At 36.6% G+C, this 27964-nt stretch overlaps 1 protein-coding gene across 1 annotated transcript in view; it reads left to right on the top strand.

The window, feature by feature from the left end:
• LOC117337634 (TBC1 domain family member 31-like) overlaps window positions 1-27964 on the top strand; it is a 31869-nt gene that overhangs the window by 2814 nt on the left and 1091 nt on the right. Inside the window, exons 3-23 of the mRNA XM_033898713.1 lie at window positions 479-634; window positions 2132-2247; window positions 2921-3099; window positions 3800-3948; window positions 4765-4924; window positions 5774-5974; window positions 6406-6546; window positions 7068-7294; window positions 7570-7703; window positions 8551-8684; window positions 16739-16918; window positions 17854-18033; window positions 18872-18924; window positions 19174-19326; window positions 19850-19985; window positions 20519-20611; window positions 21214-21354; window positions 24722-24838; window positions 25246-25323; window positions 26103-26259; window positions 26885-26977. Of these exons, the coding sequence (XP_033754604.1) occupies window positions 479-634; window positions 2132-2247; window positions 2921-3099; window positions 3800-3948; window positions 4765-4924; window positions 5774-5974; window positions 6406-6546; window positions 7068-7294; window positions 7570-7703; window positions 8551-8684; window positions 16739-16918; window positions 17854-18033; window positions 18872-18924; window positions 19174-19326; window positions 19850-19985; window positions 20519-20611; window positions 21214-21354; window positions 24722-24838; window positions 25246-25323; window positions 26103-26259; window positions 26885-26977 (2978 nt within the window). The remainder of the gene's footprint in view (window positions 1-478; window positions 635-2131; window positions 2248-2920; window positions 3100-3799; window positions 3949-4764; window positions 4925-5773; window positions 5975-6405; window positions 6547-7067; window positions 7295-7569; window positions 7704-8550; window positions 8685-16738; window positions 16919-17853; window positions 18034-18871; window positions 18925-19173; window positions 19327-19849; window positions 19986-20518; window positions 20612-21213; window positions 21355-24721; window positions 24839-25245; window positions 25324-26102; window positions 26260-26884; window positions 26978-27964) is intronic.

The raw sequence follows: 27964 nt of genomic DNA, 5'->3' as shown, positions 1-27964 counted from the left end.
ATTCCGGAAATACCACAAACAAAACATGACTACTGTATGATGGAATATCAGATATCTGTTAGGTCATCAGCTTCACATATATTGTGATACCTATTGTATCGTGACCCCTGTATCGCGATACTAATCATATCGCTAGCCACCTTGCGATACATCTGGGCCAACAAGAGTGATTAATATCAAGTTGTTATGACTTTATTGTTTTGCAATTTTTGTAAAATAAATAAGGTTTTCATTTAAACCAATAGTTGTGCGATGACGACCTTCAAAACCTGAATAAAATCAGGCAATCATTATATATAGCCCCCATTGTCAGGCCACAGGATAAAAAAAATCTTGTAAATTACAGACGTTTGTTGAATATAGAGTTTGATACATCCAATGACTGATAATTAATAATGCTTTATATCAGCATTCAAAGAAGAAAAAAACAACATTTATTGCCTTTTTATGGATGTACATGTTTAACTATTTTCCACAGGTTGATGGTCAGCATCCAACATAGCCAGGCTGGGACTCTTTCTCAGTTCAGTCGGAATGTTCGTTTCCTTCATACTGCCTTTGATGGCCAGACAGAAACTTTCGTGGCTGGGGATCATCAAGGCAATGTCTACGTATTCGACCTCAATAAAAACAGGTAATGATTTAATCTCAAAATGAATGCTTTCTTTTGTCTGTGCACTGTGGTTTATATGACATTGAAGAACTAAAAAGTTTTTGTACATCAAAATATATACCTCATCCTAAAATCATCATTTCTTCACATGAAAATTTCTTTTAATTTTTTACATACATTTAAAGTATGTACATGTATGTGATGCAGTGGTAAATTGTCAAATGTAAATTATACTGTATGCCAGTCTTTATTAACTTAGTAAGATCACCTGTTCCTTTTTCGGGAAAAAGGGGATCAGGATGGGTGTGTACTTATATACAGTCAAACTTCGATGTTTCGAAGTTCAAGGGACTAACAGAAAAACTTCGAAACAGCGGGACTTCGAATTATTCATGGTTGACAATAGATCGATGTTTTCTTGATAATGACCATATATGTTAAAGTTACATGTCCTCGGTGTCTTCGTGATGATCGTCGCCTGTCAGGCTCAAATGTTAATTTATACCTCAAACACAACAAAATAAAAATACTTTTCATTAATTATACCTAAGCATTTTATTAATTAAACAAACTATGTATCGGTTACAAAACACTTATATCGTGTTGAACAGATAAAGCAAAAGAAGTACAATGCACACTTACGTAAGTCGTTAGGCTTTTCTGCTAAAGACACGTGCGGTTACGTTATGTGCATATAAAATACGGAATGCCGATCGGTTGGAGAATGCATGATTGAATGACAAATAATCGATTTACTTGGATATTTATGTATAAGTTTGCAATGTGACACTTATGAGTGAAGACATCGCTAATTGTTTGTGTTTAAAATTGGTCCGCTTGTTTTATAGTTCCGTAAAATTTACTCACCGACCGCTGATTTCAATGGCGGCGAAGATTATCAGAGACGACTACCGAAATGTTTTACCGGAGTGATTAAATGTCATGCCTTCTAAATACCCCCTTTATCTATCAATTTGGTCTGATTATTAATTAGCCCCATGATCGGGAGTGACAACACACGCTATCGTTATCCCTATTGTCAGTCAGGGCATCTAGGGGAGAAGTTCTTCGGGACCAAGCAAAAAGTTCGATACAGCGAGAAATTCGAATCAACGAAGTTCGAATCATCGAGGTTTGACTGTAGATTAAAACCCATGAAAATGATTTACCTCACTAGTTAATGAATTCATCACAATCTTCAGTTTTATAATTTAACTTTAGACACTGTTACAGAGAATCGAAGTGAATCAATAAAAATACTCTGTTTAAGTAATTCTGAAAAATACATTCAACATTGAGACTTTTCACTGTAAATTATTGAGTATATATACCCGTCAGATGTTTTGTTAGTGTACACTGAATATGGTAACTAAGAATTATGAATTTTTTCCCTTATGGGTATGGAGAACAAAATGCTTTTAGAGACTGGACTAAATTTAATTATAAATTATTATTTTTTGATTACTTACCCTGGTGAGTAGTTTTTGTAGACTAAGAGAAATGTTGATATTTTTGTAGATTTTTCCTCGGACAGAAGACAGGACATCCCTGTACAGCTGTAGCATTTAATCTCCGTCGAAAGTCGGAGTTCCTCGTTGGTCTCTCAGATTACTCTCTCAAGTGCTTTGACACAGGTTGGTTGTGCTGCAGAAAATTAAAGGCCTGTTACTGAACCTTCCCTATTACTTGGGTTTGGAATTTAGGCAATTAACCAATATTGTGAAATTTCGTAATGGATTAATTAAATTGGTTAGGTAATCAGTTCACTTTGAATTACAATCAACAGAAAAATACTGCTTGTATAGGCAAAGATGATTTTCGACACCATTCCCTAATTTGTTTGGCTTAATTTATACTCAAGGGGTCCATATTTGTGTATAGGTCAGTTGGTAGACCATCAGACTAATGCGAACTCATTAGGTTCACTCCAGTACTTATAAGAGGTCTTAGTCCCTCTGATTGCATTAGAGTATCTGTGACCTTTAATATTGTCAGAGTAGATCGGGTGAAGATCTGAGTTGTGTGTGGTTAGATCCCTATTCAGGGCAGTTTGTGTTTCTCAGGAAGTTGAGATCAGGGACCGTTCTGTGCTGTTGTGGTTGTGTCCTTTGGCAAGACAATTTACCCTTATAGCATTAGATGACTTGCATTGTGACAGACCTCCTATATGATGTTCATTGAAGTTGCCATCAGCTACTACAAATAGACCCTACCTCAAAATGACCCTGGGCTGTTTATGGGATATAAATCCAGCAAAAATCAATCAAAACTTTCCTATACATTGCATATTTTATTTTCATATTTCAGATACAAAAGAAATGGTTGCATGGATGAAAGGGCATGAGTCTGCTATCCGTGACATCTCTGTACACGCATCGGGGCGATACGCTCTAACAACATCAACAGATACGGCCCAACTGTGGGATCTTGACACTTTCCAACGTAAACGCAAACTGAACATCAAGGAGGATGTTGGTATTGTACAGGTATTTTGTTTAAATCTAATTTTAGCATCCACATGGTTTGGTAATGGGACTCATGAGACCATTGCTGTAACAATTTTTGCATCTTTACCTGATTAGGAAATATCAGATGTATCAATGACAGCATGCAGCCTAGATCAACCTTCCAAATTTTATTCTAGATGATGTAAATGCTGTTGCTTCTAATAAACTAGAAGTTAAATATTGTATGCCCATCTATGTCTGTTGCTGTTCAGTAAAAGAAAAAATAGAATCTATCGTGGGTTTGTTCCTTGGACAGGAATATCTCAACCCGAGTGTAAGAGTTATGTCAGTCAGCATGAGGTTTGACAAGTGCTGGCCAGCCAAACTCTTGCATGAGGCTTGAGATGTTTGATTATCAGGGCCATCTACAATGCTCCTTGGATTGTGCATCAAAATTGATGACGTCATCATTTACGACATGGTTACTCAATGTAAAATGATAATGTTACGATATTGTGAGCAGCATCATCCCACCCCTTCCACTAGGTAAAGTTTATGCTCTGGCCCCTGTACGTGCCTATTACAGCAAAAAAAATAAAATACTGGTCTAATTCCAGGAATTCTGTTGATATGTGATTTGATATAGTAAACAAATCAATCAGAATTACATTAGAATGATGGTATACATGCAACTCATCTTGAAGCATTTTATTACAAGTGGTATTTTTTTCTGTTTTAGGTGTTCTTCCTGCCACTCAGCAATGTGATAATAACTGGTTTCAAGGATGACACTATATTTGCCTGGGAGTCGGACACTTTAAAGTGTAAATACCAGTTACCGGTACCCCCGGGAAACAGTCCGCATTACAGAGCCTTCATATCTACCAAGTAAGTCTTAATTGTGGGTATGACTCGTTGGGTGGTTTTGGTTTACCAGTTGGAACAGTTCAACTGGTTAGGCCTGTATAGTTGGGGACAAAGGCTCTCCCGAGGAACTTTTGGCACATATACTTAAGCATAGATACTCTTACAGTGCTTTTACATAACTAGTTAAAATGGTTGAAAGTGTTGAACCATAAAGACCGATGGCGTTTCAGAACTTAGGCTGGCAGTAGGAATTTTTGGCATGGGACAGATCAGCTGTGCCTGTCCAGAGATAATTGGCTGACTATCACTTCGGTTTTCAGAGATTCTTCACAAGCTCTGTGCATTTATGTAGGAAATGTTATAATATATAGTAAACATGAAAAGGGGTACAGTATTTTGTTTTATTATGTATATGATGGATAATTTTGAACACCAGCAGCTTGAGTTGATCTTGTTAAAGATATATATCTGGTGTCAGTATGTTCATATTCGTGGAAATAGTTCCATGCTACCCGGTCTACTTCAGCCAATTTAAGAGAATTTCAGAAATTATCAGTAGTAACAGAATGAACATGTTTCACACCTGAGATAGGTTCTTACCATCTTCTCGTGTAGCGTATTCCATTAGTAGAATGTCCATAAATATCTAGTAAACTGGATATGATAATTACATGTACTGTTTAAGGGAAGCCTTAATCAAATTTTTGTACAGCTTAAAAGAAACAATCTTCTCGCTAATGTCAAAAGAGTGTTATACATTAAAAAATTGGATACTCTTTGATTTACTGAAATACAGTGATAAGTTTGTTACCTGTACCTGTTCGTTTCTTTAATTAGGGATGGACGGATCCTGGCAGCTGGAGGAAAGTCACGGTTTATACATCTTTGGGATTTGGACACACATAGACTTCTACGCATCGTTGAGCTCCCAGCCAAGGTGACTACCGTCAAACAGATGGTCTTCCTCCCAGATAACTTTGATGCGGGAGCCAATCAGGTTTGTTCTTACTTATGGACTGTTCTTTATACATTATCCGGGTATTATTGTTAGGATTGTCAGGTGGCGAAGTGGCAACAAACTTCCATTCACCTAGGCCAATAGGTGAAGGTTAATTGTTATCCAGATTGGACATGAAAAGGTATGGGGTCACCTATAGCTACCAGACCACATGGGTTCCTCTGGTTACTCTTGTTCCCTCTCAACATTTAATGACATTTAATGATATTTAATGATAAATTTCTGGTACAGGATATAGTACATCCTCTACACCAGACTCAGTACAATGTACTTGGTAATTGTTATAATAATAATTTGTAAGACATAAAACATAAGACCCCTTGTGTATTTCCATCTAAACAAGAATTGATATTACCTTTTTCACAAGTAATCTAAAATGATTTTTTTTTTAAGTTCTTTTATATTACCACAGGATATAGATTTACGATTTTGAACATTTTATTATTTTGTCCTTGATGATTTTGAAATTAGGATAACCCTTTTATTCTGATATATAATTACTGTTGAATATTAAGTACCTATAAGTTGAGTCTTTGAGAGACAGTTTCAAATTATGAAAAGTATAGAGATTGAAGAACCTCTCAATACCTTGTGCCATATATATACTGGTATGCCTGTGGGTCAAGTTGGTCAACTATGTATGTTTTTCTCTGGGATCTCTTGTTTCCTCTCATATTAAGACTTTGACATCTGCTTCCCATTACTTGATATACGTTAATGTTATTTGTTTCATAATTGTTTTAATTTGAAAATAATTAAATTTTGTAATTTAAAAAAAAAAAATCACTCGATTAGATTATAATGTACTAATTTAATTGATTTCTATAGGTCCTGGGAGTTCTCAGTCAGGATGGTATTGTGCGTTTCATCAACATCAACACTTGCAAACTATTATTTGATATCGGAAGTATAGAAAACAAGATAAACAATATCACAGTGAGCTCTTCGGGGCGCCACCTATCGTCTGTCATGGAGGACGGAAGTCTGAATGTGTTTAACCTACACGCAATGTCATCGGAACTAAACAAAGTAAGTATGTACTGTTTGTATGGCCGACAGTATGCCATCAAAGTTTCAGCACACCATCTACCATGATGGATTGTTTACATGTATTTGTGAGGAAGTGATGGAAGGCATATAGTGTTTTTTTTGTCAATCCGTCCATTTACAAATTAATTTTGGAGTGTACACCAGTGTAACAGCTACTGATGTTTGAGTAAAAGCTCTTTTGGGATAAATATTATCAAAACTGTCACGTCATATTGGAAAGTAATTTGTTTTAGCGGTTTTTTGACGTTTTGTTCCAATCCATCAAACCCAGATCAGGGTCAATACATTTTCTAGTTGTTTTTTGAGGTGCCTGCCATCTTGGATTCTGAAAGAAAGTTTCAGCATTCAAAGTTACTTGATGTATTGTTTTTTTAACAACATTTCCTGATATGATGTTTTCAATTTTCTAGCCTCCTGCTCCATTGGTAAAGGTTGTGTCCGGTAACAAAATGGCTGATACTTCCACAAAACCCAGCCTCAGACAAAAGGGTAAAGGTCGTGCAGGTGGAAAAGAGAATAAGATGGTTGGAGAGCCGACAGGATCAAAAGAGGTAAGCTGTCAATGTATTATTGTATGTGAATGTTTCAAAAAGTTTTTAATGGTTTCAAAAGTGTGCATTAACATACTCATAAAGGTACATTATTAAGGAATCTGTTATATACTGTTAAAGATTTGGTTTTTTGTTGGAAATACACAGTAGAGAGGCACATTTGAGCAGAAACCTAATTAATTATTGGTGAAATTCCTGGAACTCTTTTAGTTGTATTTTACCTGATCTGATATGTACTCTTGTCTCCAATTGTGTGTTCTTCCATTTTGGGAAAATGGATGGAATACTGAAAATAGAATTTTTTTTTTTAAACAGGAAATAAAAAATTTGCCTTTCTCACTAATCTGCCAATGCATATGACATTTTTCTTTAACCTGTGAATAGTTTGGTTAGCACATCCCTCTGTTTTTTTTGTTTTTTGTTTTTTGTTTCCAAGTGCACACAGGGCACAAATTTGGTCAAATATAAAATATATAGCGTACAAACTTTTATCTTAACCAAGAGTTTTTGTTTCGATTCAGATTGAGATTCCGGAGAGACTTAACATGGAAAGGTTAACAGCTATACTAAAGGGGTATGGAGAGTACCCGAGCAAATATCGTATGTTTATCTGGAGATCAGTACTACGTCTTCCTGAGAACCACACGGCCTATGCTGCCCTCGTAGACAAAGGCACCCATCCGGCGTACGTCAACCTACAGGAGGAATATCCTATAAAGAGTAGAAAGTTACTCCGAGTCCTACAGAGGTAGGTCATTTGTCACATACAAGGAATTTAATCTCTTGAGGTTGGTTCAATTTGTCACATGAAGTGAATTTTATCTCTCTTTTTAGGTGTTGTAATTAAGATAGGCTTGTACATGTACATGTTTCAAACCACTTTATCTCGAACAAGGTCAGATATTTTGTAAAACAAATCTGATTTGGTCCCTGATTTCCGAGAGACTCGATACCTTCCATTGCTGGCATTCCAATACACAAGGTTATAAAAAGGTTCACACAATTATGTCTATGATTTCCTAGGATCCTATCAGCCCTCGCCCATTGGTCCCCGATTTTCGGAGAGACTCAGTACCTTCCAGTGCTTGTATTCCCATTCGTCAAACTCTTCCAGAACAACCATCTAGTCTGCTTCGAAATCATCGCCACTATCATGGGTAAGTATATACTGAGTTAACATTGTAATGTGGTGTTTATGACACTGTAAATGCCATGTCTGTTTAAGATAAATTCATAAGTTATTACTAAGGAATGTAATTTGTTGTCATGCTTGTGAAGAAAAGTCATGAAAGTGAGACTATGGTTCCTCCATTGTCAGCATCATCAGCATTTCACTTTAAACTTTTGCATAAATATTATTTTCCTTGGATTTGAATTCAATTACCTGTAATAATCAGCTCTTAAGAGGTTATATCGGAGAAGAGGAATGCAGAAAATTTGTAAAAAATCAAAAGCATTTTGTTTATTTTGGTGGTGAAATAGAGGAAATTATCATTGAAATGAGTTCAGTGTTAAGTAAATTTGAGATAAAGCCAGCATCACTTCAAAAAGATGACTTTTCCGAAACCACTATTAAATCTGCTTAAACACAGTGTAAGACAAAGGATGCAAATTACTGTAAACAATACTTGATCGACAATAAACCCCCAATCCCTAGTAGGAAATAAAGGGATTTGAGAGGGTTGGGGGCTTATTGTCGAATGTAGGCATGGTTCCAAAAGACTTTATAGATAAGGGAGGGGGCTTATTCCCAACGAGGGGCTTATTGACAGTCTAGTACAGTAGATCTGCTGTGGTGTTATCAGGGTTAGTTAATAAGTGAGAAAAAAATATTATAAGGTGTGTGTACATGTACTGCTTAAAATTTGAGAAAAAACTACAATTAAAGAGGAAAAGTTATGAGTTATGTTACAGTTTCCAGTCTACTTGTGGCCAGTCTGCTCTTCTTGATAAATACTTATATACATTGAAATTAATGATGGAAACAAAATTTGTCTTTTACAGAGAACTGGGCTGAACATTGGTTCGAGTATTTCCCCAACCCTCCCATCAACATCCTGAGTTTGATAGAGAATGTTTTGGCCCACCATGACAAGTATCTGCTGCAGCATTTCGTCAAATATGGGGTCACATCACAGGTAGGTGTCAAGTTTATAACCTATGTACAGTCACTAGAGAACTTTTAAAGCTGCTACATCACCGACAGCATATACTACAAGGAGACCCCACCTCAAAATGACCCTGGCTTAAACCCAGTAAACAAAAAAGCTCTGTCTGAGATGTATAGCACCTTTTAATATTTGCCTACTGTTGGTGATCTCACCTTACTCAGATGTTAAAAGTAATTTCTTTTTAATATGAAAATATGACATCACTACCTGCAATGCCTCTGGCCTATTATGGGTAGAATTAAAGATGTATGTCTCATAAATCAAATTTAATTGTTGTTTTTAGGCAATATTAAAAGATTTTTTTCTTATTTGAATTAATCTAATTTCAGTCACTGTACTAGTTAGATATTTAAGTGCAATGTTCACAGTTTCACAGACAATATAAAAATATGACCTAATGGGAGGGTAAAGGGGAGACAACTGCATTATGCAGAAGGCAAAGTGTTAAATCATGATCCTTGGTTTATTTATATTTAACTCACTCTCTGTCTTACAGCACTGGCATATTGTTCTATCTTACTTAAACATCACAAAATTCAAACACCATGTCTTATCAAACGTCCCTTCTGGTATTTCGTCTTAATCAACGATAACTTGTTGCTGACAATGGTAGTAATATATGTTTTAGATAATGATATTTACATTTAATTGTGTACAGAGTGACCATATCACTGCCTTCTAGCTTGACCTTGGGAGAATTTCGCTTTATTTGGGTAGGTAAAGTGTTTGACCTACAAGCTGAGGGTCACTTTCAATACCCAATAGAGGCGCACTTCTCTTTTTCCTGTTAAATTTGGTACTGTTGACCACTTCAAGTGTAAGCTATAGGAGATTGTGAGGCTTTGGAGATAAAACCTAGGCTGATGTATGTTTGGGGGCAAACACATTTGAAAAATGGGGTGTAGTGTGGCAGGTTTTATTTGAAAATATAGCATACATAGTGATATGGTTATGCTTCTCGCTTCACGCTGGGGAAATTTCCCTTTAGCTCAATTGATAGAGCGTTGGACCTACAAGCTGTGGGTCATGGGTTCGATCCCTGGTGGAGGCACACTACCAGCTTTCCTGTTACACCAGATTAGGATGAAATATTTGACTATGATTACCTTGGATTTCTGATGAATTCTTGTTTGATGATGACCACCTTTGCTTATAATGTCAGAACAAAATATATATGCCCTGGCATCTCGGAAATGATCCGCCGGATGAGCACCTCTGAACCCGAACAGGGTCCTGCTCACACCACATACCATGAGTTTTAACACTAAACAGACTTCAGGTTTAAAGTATCATCTGAAACACAGATGACATCAACCTTACAACAATGGGAGACCAATAACAAAGAACAGTTTGAAAGGTATTAACATTCCGGCCACCATGGTACCATATTTCAAAGTTCTTCAGAGACAATCTATTAAAGCTTTCTGTGCCAGAACCGTATCACCTTTTTAGAGAAATGCATTTAAAACGGAACAGTCCCCAAAGGATTAAGGGTATGAGTCAAACCACAAGTACCCGATTCAGACACGACCTTTGACCTGAAATGCTCCGGAGGAGTGTCACATTAAATTTGGATTGGAAAACAAAAACATTACTGTCACACTGGTGAATTTGCCGAAGTGTAACTACTACAGAAATCGGACACATCAAAGATTACCTTGAGAATAGATTCCTGTCAACCGCTCGTCAGATCCCAATAGTTTGGTTGCATCTTTTTTTATCTGGCCCCAATTTTGAGAGGAACTCGCCTCTTCCTTAGAAGTCCTCAACTCATTTCACCACTCATTTTGCCGTACACATACTCTGGTAGACTACTGTAAGCTAGCATATGCATCGGTCTCGGATCCAACAGTATGTCAGGATAAAAAACTACGAAGAAAACTTTGCCAAATACATTGTATATAAATAACAAACTATTATATTTACAAAAACTTTTTGATTTCAAAAGTCATTTTCATATTGTTCTTGCCTACAGCAACTATAATTATACATGAAAAATAACCACTTTATAGTGACAATGTAAACACTAACTATAGTATTATATGAATGTTATGTCATATTACAAATTGAACCCCTTCAAAGGTATAGGTCCCTTGTAAAGTCCCCACTTTCCTTCCCTTCCCAGCTCTGGAATCCCCTCAAAGGGTAAGGTCCCCTTTAGAATCCCCAATCGCCACCCATTCCAAGCTCTTGAATCCCCTCACAAAGATACAGGTCCCCTCAAGAATCACCACTGCCCTCCCCTCTCCAGGTCTGAAATCCCCTCAAAGGTATCATTCCCCTTTGGGGTCCCCACTGCCCTCCCCCTCCCGGCTCTGAAATCCCCTCAAAGGTATCAGTCCCTTTTGGAGTCCCCACTGCCCTCCCCTTTCCAGCTCTGAAATCCCCTCAAAGGTATCAGTCCCCTTTGGAGTCCCCACTGTCCTCCCCTTCCCGGCTCTGAAATCCCCTAAAAAGGTATCAGTCCCCTTTGGAGTCCCCACTGTCCTCCCCTTCCCGACTCTGAAATCCCCTGAAAGGTATCAGTCCCCTTTGGAGTCCCCACTGTCCTCCCCTTCCCGACTCTGAAATCCCCTAAAAAGGTATCAGTCCCCTTTGGAGTCCCCACTGTCCTCCCCTTTCCAGCTCTGAAATCCCCTCAAAGGTATCAGTCCCCATTGGAGTCCTCACTGTCCTCCCCTTTCCAGCTCTGAAATCCCCTCAAAGGTATCAGTCCCCATTGGAGTCCCCACTGTCCTCCCCCTCCCGGCTCTGAAATCCCCTCAAAGGTATCAGTCCCCTTTGGAGTCCCCACTGCCCTCCCCTTCCCAGCTCTGAAATCCCCTCAAAGGTATAGGCCCCCTTTGGAGTCCCCAGTCCCCTCCCATTCCTGGCTCTGGAATCCCCTGTTGCACTTAAATTACGTCTGTAACATGATTCTCAATTAAACTTATGACAGTAGAAAAGTAACATTATTATATGACCATGTTTTTCCCTTTTCCTGATAAAGGTCGTCATTAGTGACGTCCTAATTGGTATCTAGTTTGATAATGAGTCATCTGAAAATTATAATGACATTGCTCATATGTTACATAACATTCTCAAACTACTCTAAAAATACAAAAAGTGATATAATATTGTAAAGAATAATTATAAAATATCAATTTAATGTAAACTTAGTGCTTTAAACAATTCATATTCTTAGTAAATGATAAAAGTGAATTCTAGAATTTATAGAAATAAATGAAATGGAATAAATATTACATAAATAAGATGAAATGGTGATTCCATTTTGAAATGATTGCAATATTAATGCACTTTTTATATCTGACTGTGTGAATATAAGTTTCAATTAACTTTTATTGCTTTTAAAAAAATACATCTTCCATAATGTACTGCTGTGAATACATGTATTAGCTTTATTTAAAATGAACGAATGAATAGGATTTATTTTAGAAAATCATATTCCCAAGATAAAAAAAGTTTGGTCAGCTTGGTATGTGATCAACTGTCAAGTGTCCCAGATGTCTTGACCACTGACCAGAGTTCACCTGTTGTTTTTACCTGTGACTACCTGTATAGGAGTGTCAGTTAACACTATGGAGCTCTTTCTCACCATGCCACTCACAAACCGACACTTCTCATTGGCTGAAAAGTACTAGAAGTCCTCTCTGATTGGATAGTTGACATTTTACTTTCACGAATACTTGTCAGTTTGGAAACATTCAACAGTACACCTGTAATTTGTCCCTGTGGAGACAAAGCTAGCAGATTTATTTCCCGGGATAGATTTTGCATATCTGCATTGGAACTACGTATACCGGGTACTAGTGTTGAAGAGATTTGATCAAAACACTGAATGTGATTTTTATAGTGATATATTACCGACTTTTATCAAATCTGTTTAAGGTTTGTTTGAATACATACCCCTTATAAGTGCAAAATTTGACCTATCAGTTTTGAAGAGAAGAGAAATTTAAGACTTTGAGAAACCATAATTACTTTGTGTATCGACTCCGGAGTGAAGTGCTTGGTATAGTGTGTGGAAAAACTGTTACATATTGCGTGCTCGCTGTTTCAGCTGTGAAACTTTCCCTATATATTGTTTATTGACTTTTAATACTTTACGTAGAGGCTTACTACAGAAGATATGGCTTTACTAATTAAGACAGAATCTCTGCCTGCTGGTGGAGAGCTTGCTAAACTTTCCACACACCCGATGTTCGAGGATTTACAGGCTACGCTTACCAGCGAGTGCTACCAAAACTTTCAGACACTTCCGTTCAGTCTGTGTCGGGAAGGCATGGCTCCTATGGAAGAGGAGGCAGATCCGGTAATATTAGACCCCGCCCTCATCGCTGTACAGGAAGCCAATCTACAATCGGACTTTCAGCAAGTTTTTGCTCACAACTCGGAAAAAGTTCACCAGCTTCATCAATTCTATACTGAACAGTGTCAGGATATTGAGAATGAACGGAGCTCTTCCATTGATAAGTTGAAGACACAGGAAACTGAAACTGATGCAGTTTCCTGTCAAAGTGAAATCAGTAAAGTTCATGAGGTTTATGATCATCAACGCATGCATCTAACACACCGTGTTACAGCAAGTCTACAACTCCTGAAGGTGGCGCTACCCACTATGGCTGATTCAACTACTACACATACAGCATCAGGGTCGGGGAGGTCAAGGTCGCGACAACTAAATGTGCGTGGTGTAAGCCTAATGTGTGATTGGTATGAAAAACACATAGATAATCCATATCCATCCGAAGAAGAGAAAGATAAACTGGCTCGAGACGGAGGGTTATCTCTCGCGCAAGTCAAGGCCTGGTTTGCCAACAAACGAAATAGGACTAGCAATACAAAACCTAAGAAACAAAAACAACAGGTGGAAAAGAAATTGCTATCAATTTGTAGTGGACTAACCGGATCAGGGACGGGGATGGACAAGGCTCCTCGTCTCTACGGAGATATCATACGTCAGTTGTCGGATATTGTTAACAGTTCAACAGTGTTCAGTCAACCAATCGGAAATGGTATATCTCCATCTGAAACTATCGGCCATTAAAGAGGGATGTAAATTTCATCATCTGGGATGTCAATAAAAATGTACATTTCATTATTAAAGTCTTAAGAGATGTCATATTTTGGACAAGTTTCAACATCCATAATTGATCAATGGGAATCAATTTCATCACTGTTAAATCTGTCGCCAATGGCAACACATATATGTCAGCATGTATGGGACATTTTAATTAACTGTTGTTTTACAGTTATCATTAAGCCAGTTGGGGAATATATTATCAACGGTTACTATTAATATAGCATGAAATATTTGTGGGTGTTTCATTCTATTCAGATAGTTAATTTTGGTCCATTTCCAAAAAATAGAATTCTGCATCCCTAACTAAATTTGTTGTATTTATTTATGAGGTTCATTATCAATCTTAAAAACCACAAATGTTTATCATCACAACAATATTCATTGTCTCGATCCATAAAATGAAATATCTGTTAACTCATTCAGTTGACAAAATGAGATTATAAGCATTTAAACATTTAGAAAGGACCTTAATTTCATGTACTAGTCAAATTAATTCTCTTTATAAACTTGTTCATATTGATTATAATAAACTTGAGTCTATGCCAAGGACAAAGGGCTATATATAATATGGAATTTTTCTACATAACATGTTTAATTTCCAGACTGATTTAATAACTGTCCTTCATCTTACGCTATAAATATATGATACAATTTAACAAATCTTTGATTTATTTTCATGTATAAAATTTGTCATTAAAGATTTCTATGAATGAAGCAAAACTGAATTTTATCCCAAAAAAAAAATCCTGTGTCATGGGCTTTCGTGTTAAAGGAATATGTGATTTACCTCCCTTGATTTGAATACATGTATATATACATTCTTACATTATTATGAAAAAAACTTACCAGGTCCCTGTGTTGCTATGTACAAATATTATGTAGTCTTGTGACTTAAAAGTGTATGACATTTTTGTTATCGCAGGGGCTTGAATATGTTGAAAACTGATATTGATATAATTACATAGATCACAGGGTCTTGGGGTCATTTGGATTCATCCTCATCTCAAACAACAGTGTGTAGCTAACAATCCCCTGTGCTTCTTTGAGATATTGAATTTAATCATTCACAATCATTTACAATATTTCACACAATGCATCAGTTATGTATATTGTGTATAAGTTTGTATACTTTGTTCAAAGATGTATATAGTATGCTATATATTAAATTAACTTGTATTTATTAATTTGAAGAGACTGGAGATTATTTTTGAAAAGTGCTGTGAAAAACTAAATAATGTTGATTTATATGAATATCTATTAAATTAATATAGGAAAAGATTGAATGTGTTGTGTTATATATAAATATCATAATAAGAGCCCTTCATCTAAATGGTGAGTACCCCAAGTGATCATGACATGGTGTTTGTCCATCTGTCAAGATTTTGCTGACATAATGACAAAAGGTGGACAAAATGAAGAAATTGACTAAAAGTTGTCAAAGTTAAGGTTGTCCATTCAGTAAAACTTCGAAGTTAAGTTTTAAATCTAAGCGAAGAGTGTTAAGACACAGTCTTAGGTTTGTAGGATTTTGTTCATTATCCAATGAGTCATCATACCAAAGGTCAAGGTCATATTTTGTCAATTAAAGATAAGATGAATTTCAAACATTAATTACTGTATGACATTTTGATCAAAAGTTGGTCAAAAATCGAAAAATGACATTTTGTTTTCTGACCAAAGGTCAAAATCAATTTTTTTATTTATGGACTGGTGAACTTTTTCTTACAACATTAAGAAAAATTGGCAGGAAATGCACAAAACTTAATTGATTAGTAAATAAGGTCAGCTGCCATCTTTTCTTGGATTTCTAGATCAAAATCCAAGATGGTGGACATGTTTCCTGCTTGATTGGAGATATCAGTTGGGCATACGACGAGACCCTGCTGATCTGTGACAGTGGTCTACATGTACAACGATGTAGTTTTATTATGTACAAGTTTCCTGTACCATAAATTTTGACGAGTTGGTCCTGCACTGCAGTCTCCTGTCCATCATAATTGATGGGCTATCAAGTTTGTTCAAATAAATTATGTTAACACACTTTCTAGAACACACACATGCATATAAGTTACATGTACATTCGTACGTCTTGCACAATGTCCAGGTCGTACTTAAATAACCTTAACTGTTGTGACATTAAACACTGTAAACCAAACATTGACAACACTTTGAAGGTCACATAGGAGAAATATGTTGAAAATTTAAACAATATTTTTAAGATTAAGGAAACAGTCTTTATAATCTGAATAGTAATTATTTGAGAAATATAGTCGGGTACATTGTAGCTAGGGCCAATGTTTATAACCTGTTAATTATTATCATGTACTGGGTTAATCTACCATTAAGCTCATGCTTGGTAATAAGGGGCTGCAGTATAGCTTATTAGTCGGTTAGAGTGTCAGCCACGTAAACTCCGGTGAAGATCTGAGGTTCATGGTTCAACTCTCCCCTACTCGTGGCAGTTTGTTTCTCAGGAAGCTGAGAAATGGACCGGTCTGTGCTGTCATGGTTGTGTACTTTGGCAAGACATTTTATCCTAATTGCTGTTGATGGGATTGGCATACAAAGGGCTTCCTGTATGTCATTGAGGTAGTCACCAACTACTACAAAGAGACCCTGCCTCAAAATAACTCTGGCTCTTCACGGGGCAATAAACCCATCAATCAAAGAAACAAAATACATGTTATTAAGCCCATTGTTTTTGTCTACTGTACTTAAGCTGACAACTGGTATTTCATTGTCCTTCAGTATATATATGGTCACTCCCTGTTTGAGTTCAGGTTTGTGTGATAGACACCTGGGCTTATATTTCTGGATAAACTTAGAATATACCTAGTATAATAATTATTTGTATGTTTACTGCACATGTAGCAAAAGTTTTTATTACAATATATATATATTTTACTGAGCAAAACCATATGTTTTATGTATATGACAGATTTATGCCTGGCCGCTATTGGAGACACTGTTTTCGGAGGTTCTTACCAAGGATGAGTGGCTGATGCTCTGGGATAATGTTTTCAGCAATCATCCATCTTTCTTACTCATGGCCGTAGTAGCCTACACTATCTCTGCCCGGGGACCACTCATGCAGTGTATTGAACTGGACGACTTTAAGGTTAGTAATCAAATACAGACTTTTACTTAAGGGTGTATGCTACCTTATTAAGGATTTATGGTATGTAATTGTACACCTTATGTAAAAAATTTAGTGGGGCATACAAAAATCATAGTGTTATTCCATCTGTCTGTGGATGGACAATATTACTCTCGGAATCAATTTTATGACACTTGGTGCTCAGAATCATTTATCAATTGCAGTTACTATACAGAGTTCATATATAATTTCTGTTTATTTTTCAAATTGATGATTTTGCCTGGAGTTATGCCCCTACTTATGATAATTTGATATACATCTGTCTATGCCTTTGTCTACGTCTCTTGGACAGTGGATATAAGTTAGCCTGAAGTTTATAATGGCAGTCATTTCAAAAGATATATTTGCTTATATATATATTTATATATGTAATACATGTACATTCTACATGGTAACTATTGGATGGGATTATAGATTCCGAATCCATTTCTTATGCAGTCATTGTGACTAGATCATATATACTCTGTCATGTAGAGTAACCAACTACCTCTTTGGATAGTGTCACATGTGGTTACTGGTTTAGAGTCTTATTTCACTGCTGTAGGTATGTTGAGGTGACTCAAGAAGGCAGTCTAGATCTTTATCCCACCTCAAATTGATTCTAAAGTCTGCCCATTCGGTGCCTGAACATTCACAGAGTCGTCAAAGCTCCGCAGATCGGATTGGAATAAGTCGTGCTCAATGATCCTTTGCTCGGGGAGCAGTCTTATTACAGGCCCAATGACACTATGTCGGTGTCGCATATTAGGATGCCCGTCTACATATACAGAGTTATGGCCCTTTAATTAGATTGTATCACAATGTCTCGGATAAATCTCATATGCTTAATTGCCTATGTTATGCATATCGTTGAGAAATTTTGAAGAAGAAAAATTAATAAAGATTTGAATTTTCAGTTTTTTTACCACCATCGCAATGCTGTAGATGTACGACAAGTTATCAAAGAGGCCTACCGACTGATGGAGGCAACGCCAGATGATATTCACCCCCACAAAACATTGGCTGAGTTTAAACCTCTTACTGTGGGGCAGTATCCTGTTTTCAACAAATATCCAAAGTTTATTGTGGACTATCAGGTAAATAAACAGCATGATAAATAATGCATATTAAGAGTTTGTGTCTTTGAAGTTCAGATTTATTTTGATAAAATTGAACTTCAGATTTATTTCATTAGTAAAATTTAATTATGTCCATGTTCAAGGACACATTTCAAAGCCAAAATTCTGCTCTCTTTTTTTTCAATCAGAAAAAAAAGGGTTATTCTGCCTGGAAAGGTCAATCAAGATGACCTATAACCATTGTGTACTGTCCACCGTCCAGAAATTTTTCCCATTTCAAAGTTCTCAAGTTTAACCATCGCGACCTTACTCAACCTTGTCTCAAATGATCCTACCCAAGTGTTAGTCAGCCCAAAATCTGAGATGGCTGCCATGACCACCATATTGAAACAAAAACAATTGAAACTTCATCTCTAGGTCCACTAGTGCCATTGAGCTGAAAATTGGTGGGGATGTTAAGGATAGGAAGCTGACAAAGTATTGTTGTTTGTCAGCCTCTTCATAACTTTGTGATACCATGTAGTATTCACAGCAGCCAATTTGTAACACGGATGTATTGTTATGGTTTTTTATAAGAAACGCATCTCAAGAACGCAACTTCATCTTCAAGTCACTAATAGAATTATAGTAGTACATGGTGATTTATAAACAGATGACCGTCTTGACCTGAGGGCCTCTTGTCCCTATCTTCCATAAAATCTTCTGTGACCATTACCATTTTTTGGGTCGTTGAATGGTCCTTTGCCCAAAAATGTGAGTTAATTTCCAGATATTGGACAGTCAAGGTAGTTGGGAATTCACAGAATTACGAAAATTGAAAGAAATGACTTTTATAATAAGTAAATATAATTTACAGGTACAAGAACGCGAGAGAATACGACATGAAGAAATGGAATATCTACGCCAAAGGTAAGTGTTTTATTACAAAAATAAAATATCTATGCCAAGGTAATTGTTTACATTACAAAAAATAAAATATCTATGTCCAGGTAATTGTTTACATTACAAAAAATAGAATATCTACACCAAAGGTAATTGTTTACATTACAAAAAATAGAATATCTACACAAAAGATAATTAGTTATATTAAAACAGAATATCTACGCCAATGGCAATTGATTAATTTAATTAAGTACATAATTTTATGTATCTTTACAGACAAGTATCACTAGAGATGCAGAAGGAGACGATGAAACGTACACAAGAGGAGGAGGCCTGGTACAGACAACAACAGTTACTGATGGACGCAGAGGAAAAACGCCGGATACTCATACAGACGGAGGAACAGAAACTCACAGCACAAAGGAAACGGTAACTCAATGTTTCTAAAATATTTATATAACAGCAAAGAGGAAACAGTAACTCAATGTTTCTTAAATATCTAAATACAGGACCAAAAAACAAAAGAAAAAAATCAGTAAGGAACTCGTACATATCTGTCATGACGTGTGTATACTTTATACTATAGCTTAATATTATCAAAGTTTAAAATAAGATGTCTGATAATTATAAAAAAATATATATATTTTAGCAGATATTAAGTGACTTAGTAAGCTAAAACTATGAACTATCAAAACTTTTTAATTGGAATGCAAAGCAGCTTTTTATGTTAACAAATATCAAAAGAGTGAATGTATCACAATTACTGCAATAGTAGTAATTTTCTGGGGTTCTATTAAAATCATTTTGCCTATTTTCTGGGATGTCAGTACATTAAAATAAGATAAAGTAGATACATTGAAAATAAAAATTTGGTAAACTTTAAAAAATTTGAACCATCAAAAAAATAAAAAAAATAAGAAAAAAATTCTGTAAACTTGTACCATTGCGACAGGTTGTTTGCCATGAACCGTGAGGTGAAGCTGAAGGAGCTACAGCTGCTGGACGCTGCTCGTCGTAAGTTCCTTCACTTCCAGAAGGAACAGCGTCAGAAAGAGCTACGTCGCCTTGACGACGAGGTCCAGAGAAAGGTGATTGGTTGATGATATTTGAGAGGGTGGGTCTGATCAATTACTGTACTTGGTGGTAAGCCCATGTCTGGTAATAATGAAAGGCTATGTCTATTGCAGTTTAGTAAAAATGCTGAAAAATGTTATTTCATTGTCTTACAGTAAGTCATTGTCGGGTAATGAGCCTCCTCCTGTGTTTGAGGGGTCGCAATAGCTTGGTTGGTTAGAGTGCTGGCCACAAAACCTCAGATGAAAAATCGAAGTGTGTGATTCAGCACTCCCAACCTATATCAATTAGTGTATCTTGAGAAGCTGAGAAATGTACTGGTCTGTGCTGCTATGGTTGTGTTCATGGGCAAGACACTTTACCCTATTTGCTCTGGATGGCATGCGATGGGCTCTCGTATGTTGTTCAGTGAGATAGTCACCAACTACTACAAGGAGACCCCACCTCAAGAATACCCTGTCTTTTCATGGGATGATAAACCTAGCAAATAAACAAACCCTATGTTAAGTCAAAGTTGCTATAATGCTGTGTAACTTTTGTTTACCAGGCTCTATTGAGGGATCAGGAAACAGAATCTGCTATAGAGGAGGCAGAGATCAGAAATATTGAACTACAGCTACAGAAGAAAATGTTTGAACAGGTAAATCCAACTTCTTACCGTTTCCATTTGAAATCTGAATTCTTAGTCTAGAACATGTTCGTGTTTAAGTATCAATACCATACGAAATTAATGCTCAATTAATTACCACCTGTTCAGTTTATTAGCTCACCTGCCCGAAATATATTTTTCACATAACTAGCATGTTTTGTCTATCATGTCATACGACCATGTCATAAATATTGTAAGACATTGTAGATTAACATTATTGCAAAATGGTGACGTCACATAATTGTTTTGGTAGAGGAAATCTTGCTGTTTGAGTCAAACATTATTAATTTGAGAGTTTTGCTAATTTTCTCATTGCTTACCAGTTATATGATAAACAGACTCAGCACTGATGTCAGTATATTAGAGAATTGATTAAACTTGTCAAATAATTCAATATGTCACTTGTCTAAAGCCGCGTGAGATATCTTATTAGGAAAATTGTTTGATAAAGTCCATTGAATTTTTGACATTGACACATGAGGAGATACCCTATTAACACAATAAGTATCATAAAGAACAATTCCAGACAACTGTCATCTTAGTTTTCATTATACTGGTCGCCTTATAATGTCAATGGTTTTATCTGTGACCAGGAACTATTCCGGGAGTTTGCCACAGCATCCCATCAGCTCCGGACAGAACAGGACATGCACCGGAAACAGGCAGAGTTGGAAAACCGTATCCAGGATAGACTGAAGGATGTGGAAAGGGAACGACAAATGGATGTCAGAAAGGTCTGTCACTTAATCTACCACAATAACATCACTGTATGAATCCCTTCCCTGTCACAGGGGCTTGGTACGATTATCCAAATGATGGCCATATATATATATGACACTATAATACATATATAAATCATTTGGAAAATCGTGCCAAGCCCCTGTGTTCCCTGTGTCTCATTTGCATTTTAAATCCCTTTTAATACTGTGATATAATGCTGTGATCCCAGCAGTGATATCACGGTAGTCTCCTATCGGTGAAACTAGGGGGACTATAGGTTCCGCTCCGTCCGTCTGTGTAAGTAAGTATGTACATAACACCAAAGTTTGTCAGCACTCTAGGGCTTCAATCCTAGAAAGGATTGTGATCAAACTTCACACAATTACAAAGGACTTTATTAATATCTCACACAAAATACTTGTCAGTGGGGGACATATATTGCTATAGTAATATCAGTATGCTTATTTACGGAATAGTGGTAACACACTTGCCTTTCACCAATGTGGCCAGGGTTTGATTCCCTGATTTGATGTGAAAAAGGTACGGGTGTCACCTGTCCGACCTTGTAGGTTTTTAGCTCACCTGCCCGAAGGGCAAGTGAGCTTATGGCGCGGCGTCCGTCGTCCGTCCGTCGTCCGTCCGGCGTCAACTTTCCATTCAAGCAACTTCTTCTCAATAACCAAACGGCCTAGAGACCTAACATTGGGCCTGTAGCATGCTGGGGTGAAGGGCTACCAAGTTTGTTCAAATGAATGACCTTGACCTTCATTCAAGGTCACAGGAGTCAAAAAGGCTAAAATCTTCAAACGACTTCTTCTCAACAACCAACAGTCCCAGGGAGTTGATATTGGGTCTGTAGCATGCTGGGGTAAAGGGCTACCAAGTTTGTTCAAATGAATGACCTTGACTTTCATTCAAGGTCACAGGAGTCAAAAAGGCTAAAAAAAAATTAGACGACTTCTTCTAAATAGCTAAAAGACCCAGGGACTTGATATTGGGTCTGTAGCATGCTGGGGTGAAGGGCTACCAAGTTTGTTCAAATGAATGACCTTGACCTTCATTCAAGGTCACAGGAGTCAAAAAGGCTAAAATCTTTAAACGACTTCTTCTCAATAACCAAGAGTCCCAGGGACTTGATATTGGGTCTGTAGCATGCTGGGGTGAAGGGCTACCAAGTTTGTTCAAATGAATGACCTTGACTTTCATTCAAGGTCACAGGAGTCAAAAAGGCTAAAATCTTTAAACGACTTCTTCTCAATAACCAAGAGTCCCAGGGAGTTGATATTGGGTCTGTAGCATGCTCGGGTGAAGGGCTACCAAGTTTGTTCAAATGAATGACCTTGACTTTCATTCAAGGTCACAGGGGTCAAAAAGGCTAAAATCTTTAAACGACTTCTTCTCAATAACCAAGAGTCCCAGGGAGTTGATATTGGGTCTGTAGCATGCTCGGGTGAAGGGCTACCAAGTTTGTTCAAATGAATGACCTTGACTTTCATTCAAGGTCACAGGGGTCAAAAGGCTAAAATCTTTAAACGACTTCTTCTCAATAACCAAGAGTCCCAGGGAGTTGATATTGGGTCTGTAGCATGCTGGGGTGAAGGGCTACCAAGTTTGTTCAAATGAATGACCTTGACCGTCATTCAAGGTCACAGGAGTCAAAAAGGCTAAAATCTTTAAACGACTTCTTCTCAATAACCAAGAGTTCCAGAGGCCTAATATTTGGCCTGTAGCATGCTGGGGTGAAGGGCTCCCAAGTTTGTTCAAATGAATGACCTTGACTTTCATTCAAGGTCACAGGAGTCAAAAAGGCTAAAATCTTTAAACGACTTCTTCTCAATAACCAAGAGTCTCAGGGAGTTGATATTGGGTCTGTAGCATGCTGCGGTAAAGGGCTACCAATTTTGTTCAAATGAATGACCTTGACCTTCATTCAAGGTCACAGGGGTCAAAAAGGCTAAAATCTTCACACGACTTCTTCTCAATAACCAACAGTCCCAGGGAGTTGATATTGGGTCTGTAGCATGCTGGGATGAAGGGCTACCTAGTTTGTTCAAATGAATGGCCTTGACCTTCATTCAAGGTCACAGGGGCCAAAAAGGCTAAAATCTTTAAACGACTTCTTCTCGATAACCAACAGTCCCAGAGACCTAATATTTGGCCTGTAGCATGCTGGGGTAAAGAGCTACCAAGTTTGTTCAAATGAATGACCTTGACTTTCATTCAAGGTCACAGGAGTCAAAAAGGCTAAAATCTTTAAACGACTTCTTCTCAATAACCAAGAGTCCCAGAGACCTAATATTTGGCCTGTAGCATGCTGGGGTGAAGGGCTACCAAGTTTGTTCAAATGAATGACCTTGACTTTCATTCAAGGTCACAGGAGTCAAAAAGGCTAAAATCTTTAAACGACTTCTTCTCAATAACCAAGAGTCCCAGAGAGTTGATATTGGGTCTGTAGCATGCTGGGGTAAAGGGCTACCAAGTTTGTTCAAATGAATGACCTTGACCTTCATTCAAGGTCACAGGGGTCAAAAAGGCTAAAATCTTTAAACAACTTCTTCTCAATAACCAAGAGTCCCAGGGACTTGATATTGGGTCTGTAGCATGCTGGGGTGAAGGGCTACCAAGTTCGTTCAAATGAATGACCTTGACCTTCATTCAAGGTCACGTCGATCAAGTATGCTTAAATCTTTAAATGACTTTTAGTGAAAAGCCAAAGTGCAGAGAGACATTATATTGGTCCTGTAGCATGCTTTCAAATAACTGCAGGATCCATATATGAAAAGATCACTGCATTGCAGGTGAGCGATTTGGGCCCATTGGGCCCTTGTTCTCCGGGTACTCTGGACCCCATGTGCACTTCCATCTGGGCAAACAAGAGTTGATGTAACATGTTTTTCAATTGACTTCTGGGGGGATGAGGAGCCAACTTCAATCAGTGGGTATCATTAGTGTGAAACTTGGTGTTGAGCATAAATGCTCAAAGGTATGCCTGCGACTGGGTCGAAACCAGTCGACTAATAAAGTTGAAACTAATTGATACATTGTGTAATGCTTGAGTATGTTGCGGTTATTATCCCCTCTCTATAATATGTTTTACACTTGTTGTAAAATAAAGATTTTTTTAAGTTCTTATATATAACCACAGGATCTAGATTTATGATAATATAATTCCTTTTGAATGTTAAGAACCTTGAGTATTTCTTTGGGAGACAGTTTCCTCCTACACTAACATCCCTTGGACACTTCCATCTGGGACATCAAGTGATTTATAGAAGTTTAAACACTGTAACTTTTTTCACAATTGTTTTAAAATAATTATAAGATTGTTAATAGTTTAAAAAAGAATTAAATAAGTTATTTCTCTTTTCTCTCCTTTTTCAGATGCTACAAGATAATCTGGCACAGACCGCTCAGCAGAACATTGAGGCCTGGGCCCAGAATGAATTTGAGCATCGTCACCGGTTAGAGGACTTGGAGCGTGAGAGTAAGGCTATCCAGGTCTGTCTGTACTATATATACCTTCTCTGTGTCAGAGGAACAATAAATTCACTGGATTAAAATCAAAACATTTATTATTTAAAATTTAAAGTGTTCAAATAACTTCGTACAAATGCTCTGTAAGCGGTCATATTATATCTTGTCAAATTTTATTTCATTTGCTTTAACAAAAGTTCATTATTGGTCATTATTGGGTGGTTGGGTGGCACGGTGATGCTCACTCTCACCGAAGTGATAAGAATTTGTTTCATGATTAAACAGTTGTAAAATATTATTATAAAGCTTAGAATTGCTTTTTACATTTTTAATCTGTCATCTCTATTGCGGGGGAAAAGTTCTAGTTTCAAATTGACAGACCATTATGCATACAGTATAATATGTAAACTTACTGTTCATTTTCGTTACAGTTAGCTAAGAAAAGTTCTGAAAACAGGAAGTTAGAAGAGGAAGTTCATAACCTGATGAAGCAAGTCCAAGCACAAACGGTCAGTTTTTGTGTTTAATTCAATAGCACTGACTTATTTTTGGGGTAAAAATTACATATTTTGAGAATTAGTGATTTTGCAAAATTTTATATTTGTTTTGCAATGCATCAAATATTTACGTATGTAAACAGAATTCTGATGAAACACAGTGTATATGAATTAGATATATATTAGGAATAAACCCAATGCCGCCATCGATTAAAGTAGTCAATTAATTGGTCCTTCGCTTTCAGCCTGGATACCCGGGGGTATGCAGGGGATTGAGAAAGTAGTATAAACTGTGGTCAAGAGGAGACAAACTCTGACCAACTACCTAATAAAAACTAGAAGAACCTGCCTCCTGCCTGTTGAAATTGTCTTTTCTTGACCATAATATATATGAATAAATGCAAAATTATGTCTTGTGAAGCATTTGTATGGAATGTTTATGATAATCAATTATTTATTTCATTTACCTACACTTTATGGTATTGTATTATTTGGGTCCACTGTCTTATTTATCCGTATGTTTAACTTAAGTATCAACTGGCCTGTAGTCAGATGAAAATATTACAGAAGATAACAGATGATGTAAACACTTCCATTCATAATTCACATTGAGAAACAGAATATGAAATGAAACTTGTGTATTGTATACCCGGAGAAAAACCAGGATTTCTCATTTTTGGCAAAATTGTTTTCCTATGTAAAAATGACTGTTTAAAATTAGTTCGATTTTTACTCTCGTCAAAAAAGAAGACTTTGTTAGAAACTCTCTTTGATGTTCTTTTTCTCCACAGGCCAATGAAGCCGATTTAGCTAAACTCCAGCTAGGAGAGCAGAAAGACTTGGCAGCAGAATCTGACCAGCGACGTTTACAGTTCCTGGAGGACGAAGGATACAAAGCACATTACCATGGCAGGAAGCTGACCGAGGATACAATCTCAACTTTAAATAGTATGTAAAGGGAGACAACTTCATTGTATATAAACATTTCTCTAGGTATCTACAAAATAAAGCAAGGTCTTTTATATTTGTCTCTCCGCAACAAAAGATTATAAGCAAGATATTTCTTTTCCATCATTGGAAAAAGTTTATTCTTGGAAATTTTCTTGACTTTTCAAGCAGTTGGAATAGTTAGGAGCATAAATAAACTCATCCTCAAAATACCAAGGCCTGTGTATTCATGAATCCATTTTCATGCTCAAGCATGAAATCTGTGTTCAACCCAGCTTTCTTTAAATGTGTTTAGATTAAATGTAATAACAGTTTAAAAGAACATAGTATCTCTCTTGAAGTCTTTCTGAAAGTCCTTCAAACCATTTAAAATATTAATAAAGATATCAGCTTTTCCACCAAAAGTATATGAGCTTGAGTAAGGTTCATGAAGAATAAGTGCTGTGTTCTCAAACAAAAGTAGATACGGTAACTTATCAAGAATATAACACCTGAATTTCGAAAACTATATAAATTAAAAGTTATTTGATGCTTGACTATTAAACATGAGACAAGAAAAAGAAAACATTCAAGTTTAAAAGGTTCTTTGATTCTAAAGTATTAGCTTTTGTTTTGTGTGTGGCAGGTCACAGAGCGGGACTGGCAGGGCTTGATAACAGCAGTAAATCTGAGTTATACCACACACTGGTGACCTCTGACTGTGACACGGACTCCAAAGGTGAATTTACAATCGTCAATTTAAAGAAGTATTTATATTCTAATACTGTTGAATTAATGTAAATGAATAATATTTATGGATTCTATGTATGTGTGATGTTGTAGGTACATTTTAAACACATCCATTAATGAGTGAAGATTTATAGGAACAAAGCAAATGAAAATGTACTAATGAAGGGAGTCTTAAAGGTGAAAAAGACAATTTGCTACATATACCCTTAATGACTACTGATAAGATGAGGAGGGTGATTGGGTTGGCATAATGATTCCTAATCAGACATGAAAAGATATGAGTATTGCATGCCTGATCATATTTATTTTCCACAGATTCTTCGGTTTCTTCCCATATTAAGACTCCCTACACACATTCATCTTGGCCAACAAGAATTATCAAAATGGCTTGACATATCCAATTTGAAAAAGAATTGTTTAATTAAAATGTTTTTTTTTGTAAGGAAAGACTATATTTCTGGCACTTCGTTATATATCTGTACAGAAAAATGGAATGTTGCAGATTCGTCTGGATTGCTACAATTCTTTACCTTCTGGGACGTTGTCTTTATTAGGATTTATTAGGATAATTAATGGATGCAGGCTGGAAGCCTCTATATCCATATCAACGATATATGTACATAAAATAAATAAACGATTGATTTCCAGTATATCAATTGCTATGTTTCCTCAATATATCTAAAATGTTAAACTTTAAAATGAATATTTTTCCAGTGTTTATCTAGCATTACTTCAAAGTTGTATACAGTATCTGCATCTATAATATGTTGCGGCAAATTATTCCATACATCTATTATTCTGTTACTGAAGAAATTCTTTCTTAATTCTAGATTACAACGTTTCTTAAACATTTTCTCAGAGTGACCTTTCGTCCTACTAGAACTGTCCATTTGGAAAAAGTTCTCAGTTACTCTATAATCATAAAGTTTTTTAACTATTTTAAAAACATTGATAATGTCCCCTCTAGTTCTCCGAT

The sequence above is a fragment of the Pecten maximus genome, chromosome 11 (genome assembly GCF_902652985.1).
Source record: "Pecten maximus chromosome 11, xPecMax1.1, whole genome shotgun sequence".
Taxonomy (NCBI): domain Eukaryota; kingdom Metazoa; phylum Mollusca; class Bivalvia; order Pectinida; family Pectinidae; genus Pecten; species Pecten maximus.
This window is presented reverse-complemented; position numbering and strand designations above follow the sequence as displayed.